This window comes from Octodon degus, unplaced genomic scaffold (assembly GCF_000260255.1).
Source record: "Octodon degus isolate 3935 unplaced genomic scaffold, OctDeg1.0 scaffold00080, whole genome shotgun sequence".
NCBI lineage: Eukaryota > Metazoa > Chordata > Mammalia > Rodentia > Octodontidae > Octodon > Octodon degus.
The window spans coordinates 2,053,952-2,066,124 of record NW_004524656.1 but is presented as its reverse complement, the minus strand read 5'-3'; the positions used below and the strand labels follow the sequence as shown (position 1 = coordinate 2,066,124).

Here is a 12,173-nt window from a genome sequence, read left to right as displayed (position 1 = left end):
CCAATAATTATAATGAAATGTTGTTTTATTAATAAATTGCATTTTCAAAACAAGAGACAATTCTTTGACTAAAGAAACACCGATAAGTACTCACAGATTTTATAGATAGGAGCCACCTGTCACATGACTATAAACTGACAGCCACAGTCATTTCATGCTTCCCGGGTGCAGGCCAGTTCAGACTGTGAAAATAGATCCTAAAGTAAACCTCTGGAAACATCCCAAGGTGTTTTGTTTATATCATAAAATAACATTTAGGAAGTTTTGGCATTGTGTTGCTAAGTAGCTATGTATTTTATTTAAACTGTTGTATGAATGAAATTGTTAATGCTCACACAAAAACTTAAAGAGGCAACTGCTGCCAATATCTCTAGTTCATAGATAGAGAGAAAACAAAAAATTAGACAAAGGGTTCATTTCTTGGTCCTGTATGCTGCACCAGCCCCGCTCCCAGAGCACGCTGAGCCAGCCCCTGAGACCAGGCGTGCCGACATACACCTGTAATCCCAGTGCTGGGGAGGCTGAAAACAGGAGGATCACTATGAATCCAAGCTGCATAGTGAGGTTCTGTACCAAATACATTAAAAATGAAAATAAATAAATAAAATATTAGAGAAATTAATCATTTTGTCCAGCTCACTCAGGAGCAAGCAGCAGCAGCCCTGGTATTCAACCCAGTCTGAGGCTGGCTGCAGAGCGGCCCCACCTGAGAAGCAAGAAGACAGAGATGTGGGTGGGCGGGCAGAGCAGGGGCTGGGAAGGAGATGGGCAGAAGACACCCGCAGCCGCCGCTGCCTAGTGCGCCGCCATCAGCGTCCAGCACGCTGCGCTTCGAAGCCAGGCAGGTTAGCAGATGGGCGACCCACAGGGTGCAGATTCGAAAACCAGAGCCAGAGCCAGAGCCAGAGCCACGGCGCACACAGCTCTGAGGTTGCCGCTCAGCCACCACGAGCAGATAGCAGCCAAATACGCTCTGTTTACAGAGCACAATGTGGGTAAAACTGCTCTCGGTAGTTGCAGAATTTTGTTTTTCCTCTTTCCTAGTTACTGACCAGACGACAGCTTCAGATACTCCGGAGAAAAGCTCTCTCTCCTCTCCAGACCCTCAGCAGCCCACGAGCATTGGTAAGTGTCAAAACCAGTGAGATTTTAAAAGAGAAACCATGAACACTTAGGAGGATTCCATTTCTAATGTTATTTTCAGAATTTTTTAATTTTAATTTTTTATAAAATCATCCAAGACCCCACAAACAGGCACCAGCTTCTTGATGTCCTGGATCCGGGCCTCATAATAGAGTGTATTTAGTGGATGGGATTCAGAGTGACACACTGCCTTGTCAGTTCAGTGCTACTCTGCTCCAGATGCATGCTTACACACACACACACACACACACACACACACACACACACACACACACACGGCCATGGTGACTCTCAAATTTGTCCTGTGCCAAAGGGCAAACTTGAATTCACTTATGAGGAAGCAAGGTCCATGTGCTCCCATCTAGAGCAGAGCAAACACTAAACAAAGACTTGGTATCAGTGAACCAAGAAGTAGAAGCTGGGAATCTGATGTCGCTTTTGTCGCCTTTGAGGGCAGCTCATTTACACGGTTGTCAGGATCTTGGACCATTGCTAAAGATAGGATTAAAGTATAAGAAGAGCTCAGAAAACCTCGATCGCAAATCCAGATATTTAGATAGTTAACCACTAGATGGTTAACTTGGGTCAATGATCCTGTATTTAATTTAACTTTGTATTCTATCCAGTGCAGTATCTGACAATAATAACAAGTGCTCAGAATATGCTGAGTGAGCGAGTGAATGAATGAATGAATGAATGAATGAATTTATTGTGGTGCTCTGAGCCAGAAAGCTTCGCTCAGGAAGACATAAATTTCTGTGTGTTCTCTTTCTGTTCCATAGAGTGTCTCTATAATAATTTTATTTGGTAGCATAAGTACTTTCAGATCATTATCATGTTGATAGCTCTGAGTATCAGATCGCATTTTTAAAAATGTGTATCCTGAATAATATTTAAAAGTAAATGTTTGGGCTTTTACAAAACACTGATAAACACAATATGTCCATACAATTTTTGAAGGGCTATGAAAATTGAAAATATTATGAAGTGGAACAGCTACATCACTTGCTTTAATAATGCAATATTTTAAAACATGTTTAGAATCTGGTTGTCTCTAAATTGGCGTGCACCACTCCTGAGCAACTCAATTTTCTGCTCTGCATTTTCATATACAACATAGGATTTAAGAAATATGGCTTCTAAAATTCCTTTTAGCTTTCAATTTCTGCAATTTTATGACTGTTAATAATACCCACTTTTGGCAGAAAACGGGGAGGCGTTTACTCCCCTCGGGATCCACACAGCGGCGCTGTGCCGTGACCTAAAAAGGCTTGAAAAGAAAAAAAAAAAGACTCGGGAAGATAAGCAATGAATCCGAGAAAGCCTTCGCTTCCTTTGGTAATTTGTGTTATCTAGCGAAAATGCATTGCATCCCCGTGCTGAAGGAGAAACAGCAAGGAATTTAGACAACTGAAGCTCCATTTCAGCATGACTCGAGGGCCAGGGCTCATCTCCCTCGGCCTGGCGCCCAGCTCCTAGGTGCTGACCAGGCCTTCTCCCAGTAGTCCTGATGCAGAGAGAAAATATGAAGTAATGGCTTTAATTTGGAGCCCTAGTGTTAGGGAAAACTCAGTTTCAATGTTGCCTCTATTGCATATCAAGTGGGTTCAGTTGATTTATTAATTTCTCAAAACTTCTATTCTCTGAGAACTATGTAAGAGAAACCAGACACCTGGGATTAGTTGAAGGCCCCATACCTAATAAATGTTTAATAAGTGCTTGCCTTTAAAAAATAAAAATAAGGCATCCTGGCTGTGGTGGCGCACACCTGTAATCCCAGCATTTGGGAGCTGGAGGCAGGCGGACCCCTCTGACTTTGAGGACAGCCTGGGATACAAAGTGAGCTCAGGGCCAGCCTGAACTGCACAGGGAAATCTTGTTTCAAAAAGACAAAGAAATGGGGGGGCTGGGAGATGGCTCAGTAGAATAAGCACTTCCCTGGCAAGCACAAGGGCCTGAGTTCAATTCCGGTTTTGCCAAAAAAAAAAAAAAAAAAGACAAAAATAAAATAGAGAAGGCAATGGGAGACTGATCATTTGTAATAACTTTTGCAAAAAATCAGTAGTCCAAAGTCAAAGAAGCCAGGCACAAAGAAAATAAGGACTGAAAGTTCTCTTTCACATGCAAGAGCTAAAAATCTGATCCAGCATAGAAGAGAGTAGAGTGGTAATTACTAGCAGCTAAGAAAAGCAGGGGAAGGGGCCAGGGAGATGGCTCAGTGGAATAAGTGCTTCCCTGGCAAGCGCAAGGGCCTGAGTTTAATCCCCGGTTCCGCCAAAAAAAAAAAAAAAGAAAGAAAAAAAGAAAAGCAGGGGAAGCGAGGAGAGAGGGAGGCAGGGTAGCAGGTACCAAGGCCCACTGAGGGAGGAGGAGTCAGCACAGCTGTGCTACCACATAGTAGGGTTGCCGTAATGGATAATAACATATTATATGTTTATGAAGAACCAGAGAGAGGAGCTCAGCAGTTGTGACACAAGGCATGGAGATGACAAGGAAATGAGAGTGATAAAGAGAGCCAACGCCCTGATTTGATCATTACATTTTACCCATAAGTATGTGTAGTTACTTCGTAATTACTATATGTATAATTACTATGTGTTAAAGTAGAAACCAGGAATTAAGATTATCTCTCTTCTTCTCCCACCAGCCCCCCAAGACAGGGTCTCACGTTGTAGTTCCACCTGGCCTTGAACTCGCTAGGTCACTCATGCTAGTCTCAAATTCCCATCAATCTCCCTGCCTCAGCCTCCTGAATGCTGAAATTGTAGGCATGTGCCACCATGCCTGAATTCACTGTTCTTTTTAAATATTTTTTGTGGTTTCCACAGCTGCTGTGGGAAGAGTATACTGTTGTGTGTATCATTATAGTTTTAGTCCATTTTTTGTGCTTCTACAACAGAGTACAATCTGCTAGGTTACGAGCAGAAATGTATTGGCTTGCAGCTTTGGAGGCTGAGCTTTACAGCATTGAGGGACCATATCAGTCAAGGGCCTTTGCGCTCCAGCAAAGAGAGGAATTAAAGGCAAACCCCGCCACTTGGGAAGGAACTTGTGCTACCATCACATCACCAGCCCTTTCACAAAGGTGGATCCTTCATGACCAGAACACTTGTTCACATAGCAAATAGACATCAACAGGAGTTTGGGAGGAGACACTCAAACCACAGATTACAGCTACAAGTCACAAATCCATGATATGTGCTTACATCATATCTTATTCTCTTCCACCTTAGTTTCAATGACGGAAAATTCCAGTACACCAGAAGTTAACAAGCAAGCAGAAGAACAAACCACTCAGGACTCTGACTTGACCAGTGGTAAGTGTCACCATCTCATCTGAAAGAGACAATTGACATTTTAACCTCTGAGTTGGTAAAGCCAGTCCTCCTTGTTCTTGATTGGTTTGCTCTGTGACATAATGAATTAATCATTGCCTTGTCCCCTCGGGACCAGTGACCTCATACATTACTCGAACCCGCTTAACTGATTCTGTTATCGTTTAACCACTGTTTCTCTGTCCATCACCTAACTCCACTTCCTCCTCTGATGTGTGTGTGTGTGTGTGTGTGTGTGTGTGCACATGTGTGTGTGTGTGTGTGTGTGTGTGTGTGGATAGACCCTCTAGGCAACCTTACTATATACATCCCCAGCCCTGCTGGCACCCCTTGTTTGTTGGCTGGGCTAATGGACATTGAAAAAGTATCATTTCATAGGATCAAAATTCTAGGTTTAGAAAGACTTTTATGAGCTCATCTAGTACATCTCCAAATTCCTTTACGTGAACCACATTTGACCTCACCAAGATAAATGAATTTTCGTATTATTTGAGTAGTTTTCCAAACCCCTTTACAATCTCTTTTGCTACCTAACTTCATTTCTATAAAAAGATGAAGTCAATATTTGCATGCTTCCTCTAGGAATGACTGCTATTTCAACAGAATGTCAACTAAAATGGTCTTTTGGTTCATCTTCCAGAATTGCTTTGCATTTGGAAGATAAGCACTATGTGCTTTTTCTTTTCTTTTCTTTTCCTTTAAGAACTGGGGATTGAACTCAGACCCCTGTGCTTGCCAGGGGAGTGCTTATTCCACTGAGCCATCTCCCTGGCCTCCCCGCCATGCGCTCTTTCCCTTCAGGAGTAAACTCAGCCCCTGTCTTCTTCTGAGCTATCTTTCAGCCTACACAGTAGAAGAGAGGACTGTATCTATTTCTCAATGAGGGGAAATCCTGAACTGCCTAAAATCCATTCATTTTCCTTGCAGAAGCAAGCCCTCAGTACATGGGATTAGCAAGGAGGAAAAGCGGCATCCTGTTGCTCACACTTGTGTCCTTCCTAATCCTCATTCTCTTCGTCATAGTCCAGCTCTTCATAATGAAGCTGCGGAAAGCGCACGTGGTCTGGAAGAAGGGTGAGTGGCTCGGAGCCCAGGAGAGGCTGTGAGATGCTGCAAGAATTGGCTGGGCACAAAGGGAGCTCTGTGCATTCCAGCTTTCTGTTAGCTGCTGCACAAGTTCATAGACAAGCGCTGTGACACAAGCAATTATTTTCTAGAAAAAAAAAAGAGTTGCAACTCCCCAGGGCCTATGGTCAGAGAGAGCATAAGACCCACAAAACTAAAGTAGTCCTGGGAGTTAGCGTTAAGTTGTGGGCACTTCTGTTCACAAAAAGATACAAAATGGAGAGCTAATTCATTCATTCATGCATTCATGAAGCATTCAGAGGAGTGCCTACTATATGCCAGGCCCCTGTTCCAGACCTTGGAGACACATCAGTCAGAAGACAGAGCAAGCCCTTGCTCTCAAAAACTTGTATTCTAGCTGTGGACAGAGACTGAGTGTAGCAGACTGTTTTGATCCCATTCCTACTTTTCAAGAACCATCGTATCTTTTCACTCAACTATGGTATCTTAGTAATATTTCCCTAGCATTCTAATTAAAGATTATTTGGGACCAGGGAGATGGCTGCATAGAATAGTGCTTGCCCGGCAAGCACAAGGACCTGAATTCAATCCCCGGTTCCACAAAAAAAAATTTTAATTAATTAAAAAAATTAATATATATATATATATATATATATATATATATCATTAGGAACAAAAAGTTATTGAGCTAGTATGGAAGATAATATTAAAGTGCAGTAGACACAACACATATTGGAGCTGGAAGGGACCTCAGAAGGTATTCAGAGAACATCTACTGTATCCACCCTCTAATTAGGGGCCACCCTGAAACCTCCTCTTTCATTCTGATGTCTTATCTAGCCCTATGCTGTAGAATAGAGCAGACACAGGTAGCTGGTGAGCATTTCGTATGAGGATAATCCTTATGAGATGGGCTATAAATACAAAATACACACCCAACTTGGAAAACACAGGATATGTATGCAAGTAGACATGAGAATATACCTAATAATAGCATCTCGTGGGTATCCATTAAATAAAGTGCTATGACATGAATCTCATCTTCTTTTTACTTTTTAAATATGACTACTAGAATTTGTGGGGGGTGGGCGTGGGGGGTGTCCCCACACTGGAGGTTCAGCTCAGGACCGTGCACAGGCCGAGCCCACACCTTACCACTGAGCCGCAGCCCCTGCCATGGAGTATTTTATTTTCCACATGTGGTGCACATTGCAGTGCTGCTGGCCAGTGACAAGGTGGCCAGCTAAGGCTACGGCACCTCGAGTAACAGAGAATTCCTCCCATCGCAAGGCAAAACACACCTTGGAATAGCTTCATTTTTTTTTTCTGGTACCAAGAATCACACTGAGGACACTTTGTGCTTGCCAGGCAGGCACTTGTGCCACTGAGCTATACCCTCAGCTTCTTGGAATAGCATCTCCCTGACTAGTTTCTTATCATCCTCTAGGTAGTCAGATGGACTAATTTTTCCTATCATAAATAAACCTGGAGACAAGGTCTGCCCTTTCAGTTGGACCCACCTGAATAATAGGCGAACACCATAGTATTGGGGGGTTTTGTTTTGTTTTGTTTTGTTTGTGGAACTGGGGATTGAACTCAGACCCTTGCACTTGCCAGGGAAGCACTTATTCCACTGAGCCATCTCCCTGGCCATAGTATTGTTTTAAAATCTCTCATTATGATTTGCCCCCATCATTCTTTGGGGGATGTTTCAGTCGTCCCTTCCTGTAGGACAATACTTGCTTCTCTTTTGTTGTCATTTCCCTCCCATGGCTCTTATAGTGCCTTGTCAGCACCTGCAAGGAGGCTAGTAATGTGTTGAATTAATGCACACAGGAAACACAGGAGGGATTAATCCACTAAGTACTGTAACTGAGATCTTCTTATGCAAAATTACGTCTCAACATGTAGGTGACATCTGTGGCATCAGAAATCAGTAACTTAGTTTTCTTTTCTTTCAGAAAATGAAATTTCAGAAAACACCCTAGAAAGTTACAGATCAAGGTCAAATAATGAAGAAACATCTTCCCAAGAGAAAAATGGTCAAAGTAAGTCAACTATGTGACCTGAGATTTGAAAACTGAGGTTCATTCATCAGTTGCCTTTAAGAAGAGGAGGGGAAAAAGAAGTTAATTTCTTAAGTCTTATACAATTCAAGAATGCTCATCTTTAAAACAATCACTAGTTAAATTCATGTAATAGAAGCTATCCTTAACTCTGCTGTCACACATGCACATAAGTGTGTGCCCTGTTTTTGCCCCAGAGTATTACCCATCCATTTATGACTGAAGCATTTTTCACACCACCCTGTAAGTGTTAGTGTTTTGATTTAGCTACTACAATATTACTTCAGGTGGAAGTAGGTCGGCTCTGATCGCTGGATCCTGGCGCCTGGCTTTGTACGTGGTGGCACATGCTTGCAATCTAGCACACGGAAGGCTGAGGCAGAAAGATTGCTGTGAGTTCAAGGCCAGCCTGAGCCACAGTGAGTTCAAGGCCACACTGGACTACACAGTGGAATGGTATCTCTAAAAATAATGACAACAAAAACCTCAAACAAACAAATGGCGTACTTGACAAGTTTGGGTTGATTAAATGAATACAAACTTTAATCTTTCAGTCCTTTCAGATGGCTTTGTTGCCATGCAAAGATGAAAAGAAATGTAAAGAGAATGAAAGGAATCTAAATGAGAAGGGAAACTGTGCATGTGCACGCACACATGCGTGCACATGCGTGTGCACGAGCACATGCTAACAGTGAGGCTCCGTGGGTAGAAGCTAGGTCCATAACAGAGTAATATGTTTATGCCTCCCAAGCATTTCATGTCCACTGTGCAAATTATTTTACCTGCCGGGAGATGCAAGATATGTAGAAAGCTCTGCTGCTTGATTCTATTGGCTTGTTCAAGGTTTTGTAGGAAGCTGGTCTTTTTTTCTTTTTCTTTAGGACAGGGTGTACAAGGTGTACAGGGTCTCACTGTGTAGATCAGACTTGTAGTGATCCTCCTGTTTACAGCCTCCCAAGTGCTAGGATTACAGGTGCACACCACCACGCCCAGTCTCAATCGCAGTCTGAGTGCGCTCTGGGGGGGCGGGACCAGCAGAGCAGGCCTGGGGATTGAACTCCCAGCCCATGCATCTGCCTAAGCAAGCTCTTTAATCCGCTGAGCTATTTGGCTGGTCCTAGGAAGCTGGTCTTTTGTAACACCTCTGCCTTCTATTGTGTTTTGATCTACTAGCGTGAAATGGAGAGAGAATAGGTGTACTCGCAGAAGACAGTGTGACAGAGAACTGACTGTGAATGCTGGGGAAGGAGGAGAAACATGTGTAAAATATAGTTTATCTGGCTGTACACTGAAGAAGGGTGTCAGTATGATGTGTCAGTTGGATTGCTTCCCGTGTTGCCTATAGCCTCTACGTGCACAGAGGCATAGGCTTTGAAGGGTCTGCTCTGAGCTATTTTTTCCCATAAACCTTGTTGTTTTTAATATGTGATTATTTTTTTTTTAGTTGTTTTGAGACAAGGCCTCTCTCTGCAGTTCAGGCTGGCCTTGAGCTCACTTTGTAGCCCAGGCTGGTCTTGAACTCACAATGATCCTCCTGCCTCAGGCTCCCAAATGCTGGGATTACAGGTGTGTGCCACCACACCTGGCTTTAATATGTGGTTTTAATGAGGGCAACACATATGTTATTTTGTGACAGAAATGCCTGCATATTTTATACCAGGTTTATTAGTATTTTGTTAATATAATGAGACTTCTAGAAATTAGGGTATAGCTATGAATTTAGACCATTTATTTGCATTAAAAATTTAGATTAGATTTTTATAATAGATTAACATACAGTTTTAAAAACATGATATCTAAGCAACGTGTTTTAAATAAATAGATGTCATGTTGTTCAAGAGAAATACTCACATTTAATGTTTTTCTTTCAGCTTCCCACTCTAAGCGTTGTATGAAGTACATTGCAAGGTTGTACCCAGGATCAAAAACAAAGGAGAATGTACAATGTTCACAATTAAAAGAGAAGTGCACTCCCATCCCAGAGAATATTGTGTAACTTTCGCTATGACAGAAGATAGGATTTCAGAGCAAAATCGTTGTAAGCAGAACAGCCTGTGGAAAAGAGATAATTACTGTGACATGAAAAATGTCGTCTGAGTGCAGTGCATGATGGTGTCCTCTGAGCCAGGGCAAAAAGATGAGGACCAAACCATGGACAGAAAGTTCCTAGTTAAAAAAAGAAAGAAAGAAAGAACCTATTATGCCTGACACTACTTCAGAGCAGGAGGACTCCACTAAGCCTTGTGGATCAGGGTCAGTGTGACCAGCTAACATCTTACCTTGAAGAGAATGAAGAGTTTCAGATACTGGCCTATAGTGGAAGTACATAAAAAAATTTTTTTAGAAAAAAAATCATTCCTTCTGGTCATGAAATAAAGAACCTTAGGATGAAAAGTACCCAAAAGAGATCGCCAGTCCTAGGAAGTTGCTTTCAAGACGGGTATTAAGAAGACGCAACCAGTGCATGGGCATAGAAGAGGGCCGCCGGGTCACAGTGACTGAGTCAGAGGGACACGAAGGCCCCGGGATCCGCTCCTGGGACACAAGGCGTGAGCTCAGAGGAGTCCCAAACATCCAAATTCTTTAGGCTTTCTTGCTAAATCACAGACACTGACTTGATAGGCAAAGTGTTAAACACCGTTATATTCCGTAGCAAAAGCATGTACAACAACAATTAATAAACTCACCCAACAGATCACTGACTTAATAAATGGCTTTGTACATTTCTTGAATAAAGAGGTTTATTTTTTTCTGGCAATTTTGGTCAAAGTTGTATCACCTACTTTGATGTGTGAAAAGTGACATGTGACATCTTTGTTCCATCAATTTAAATTATAGAAAACTCTGGCATGATGAGGAAAATTTCTCCTGGTTTGAGTCCGAATAAACTAATTCTAAGGTAACATGTACACATATTATGATCTGGTGATCTGTTACACGAGTCTTGCTCCTCTCGGTTGGTTCCTCCCCCCGTTCGGTACCATTTTTAGCAATGACAAAATTACGGCAATGTGCGCAGATAGTCTGCCCCGCGTTCATCTGAGAAGACGCCCCTCACTGCCAGAGGCATTAGAGGGTCTTTCCTACAAACAGGACGCTCTCCCCTCTAACTACTACGCAATTCAAAATCAGGATATTTATACTATTTCATTCCTAGTAACACTCTTCAGATGCAGTGCCACTCAGGTTTTTCCAGTTGTCCCTATTGTCCCACAGGACCAAGTTCACAGTTACCTTTCACTTTTGCCTCACTTGACTTGGAACAGCTCTTCAGGGTTGTCCTTACTTTCATATGTCCTTATTGCATATTTTTGTAGAAAAAAAAAGGCTAATTATTTGATAGACTACCCAGGTATAGTCCATGACCCATCTCTGCGATGTCCCCTTTTCAAGATGTCCCCCTCTTCCTGCGTAGGCTCCCCTTCCCTTCCCCATCCTTTGCATTGTAGATGCTTTGCTTACCAAATGGGAGCTCTGACCCCAGCAGGAGATGGTCCTGCTGTATGAAAGTTCTCAGTGTGCACATGTGCGCACAGGTCCACACACACACACACACACACACACACACACACACACACCGATGCATGGTAACACTTCTCACCCCATGCTGGGCACATACCCTCTGAGGCCCTCTGCCTCTCTTTACCAGCCCCCAGGGCTTCCATGTCTTCTCTACATACACTGCCAAAGATGCCTGCTTTGCTATACTTGACTTAAGAACTCTAGGACTAAAGTGGTTTTCAAAAGTTTGGCAAAAGAGGAACACGGAAGTACTTGGGAGAATGGGGATAAGCCAGATGTCCTGGTTCCAAGAGTCTTAATGAGTAAAGACATCAGGATTAGGCTGTTATTTATAGCTTACCAGTGGCTCTGAGTCACCATCCCATCAATATTCTGCAAATAATACAAACGGAAGGACATTTTTTCAGTAGCTATGCTGCTTGCCCTAGTAGATTAAACCTTAATGCTGTGTTGGCCAACTTTGAGTTTATGTTTGCAAATGATGCTAACTGTGACTGCTCCCTTGTCCCCAATACCGTCTTTGAAGGGGTCAAATGAAAGTGCCAACATTTTCACTTGCTCCAGGGCTGAGGCAAACACACTGAGCCTCAGAACTGTCAGAATCGCCTCGGAGGAAATCCTAAAACAGGATCCCCAGGTTTGTCCCAGTGATCTCAGGAGGCTTGAGGTGGCACTTTGAAGTCAGCAGTTTTCAAAATTTTCCTGAGTGCTTCCAACAGTTTGGGAAGCCTTGAAGGACCACCCCAAATTTTTTTCGAAGGATGACTGACTTATCAGTGCTATGTTCAAAATGACCATCATGTCCTGTGATGAATGTGTTCTTAGTGTCCAGGGAGTAGAGGACCTTAAGTGTCATCTAGCCCTAAGTGGTATGGAACTGTATCCCAATACAGGCCAAATGCATTCTATGGATAAAGAATGCATCTCACTTGCACAGTGCTTAGCCCTCAGTCTTTTCTAAATTTATATCTTAGGGCCAGGGAGATAGCTCAGTAGAATAAGTGCTTGCCCGGCAAGCGCA

The 12,173-nt window shown here is 42.8% G+C and overlaps 1 protein-coding gene across 1 annotated transcript; it reads left to right on the top strand.

Moving 5' to 3' along the window:
- The first annotated feature begins 989 nt into the window (after positions 1-989).
- Positions 990-9,803, top strand: Crtam (cytotoxic and regulatory T cell molecule). The gene is made up of 5 exons (XM_012515850.2): positions 990-1,125; positions 4,377-4,460; positions 5,406-5,552; positions 7,526-7,612; positions 9,502-9,803. Exons 1-5 carry the CDS (start codon positions 990-992, stop codon positions 9,624-9,626), a joined length of 579 nt encoding a protein of 192 aa, XP_012371304.1. The 3' UTR covers positions 9,627-9,803.
- Positions 9,804-12,173: the final 2,370 nt, after the last annotated feature.

What these genes read in the sequence shown, in the direction of transcription:
- Crtam (XM_012515850.2), top strand. Translation starts at nt 990, where the DNA reads ATGTGGGTAAAACTGCTCTCGGTAGTTGCAGAATTTTGTTTTTCCTCT. An exon ending in GGACTCTGACTTGACCAGTG is followed by an intron (nt 4,461 to 5,405) that starts GTAAGTGTCACC and finishes TTTTCCTTGCAG; the next exon opens with AAGCAAGCCCTCAGTACATG. An exon ending in GCACGTGGTCTGGAAGAAGG is followed by an intron (nt 5,553 to 7,525) that starts GTGAGTGGCTCG and finishes CTTTTCTTTCAG; the next exon opens with AAAATGAAATTTCAGAAAAC.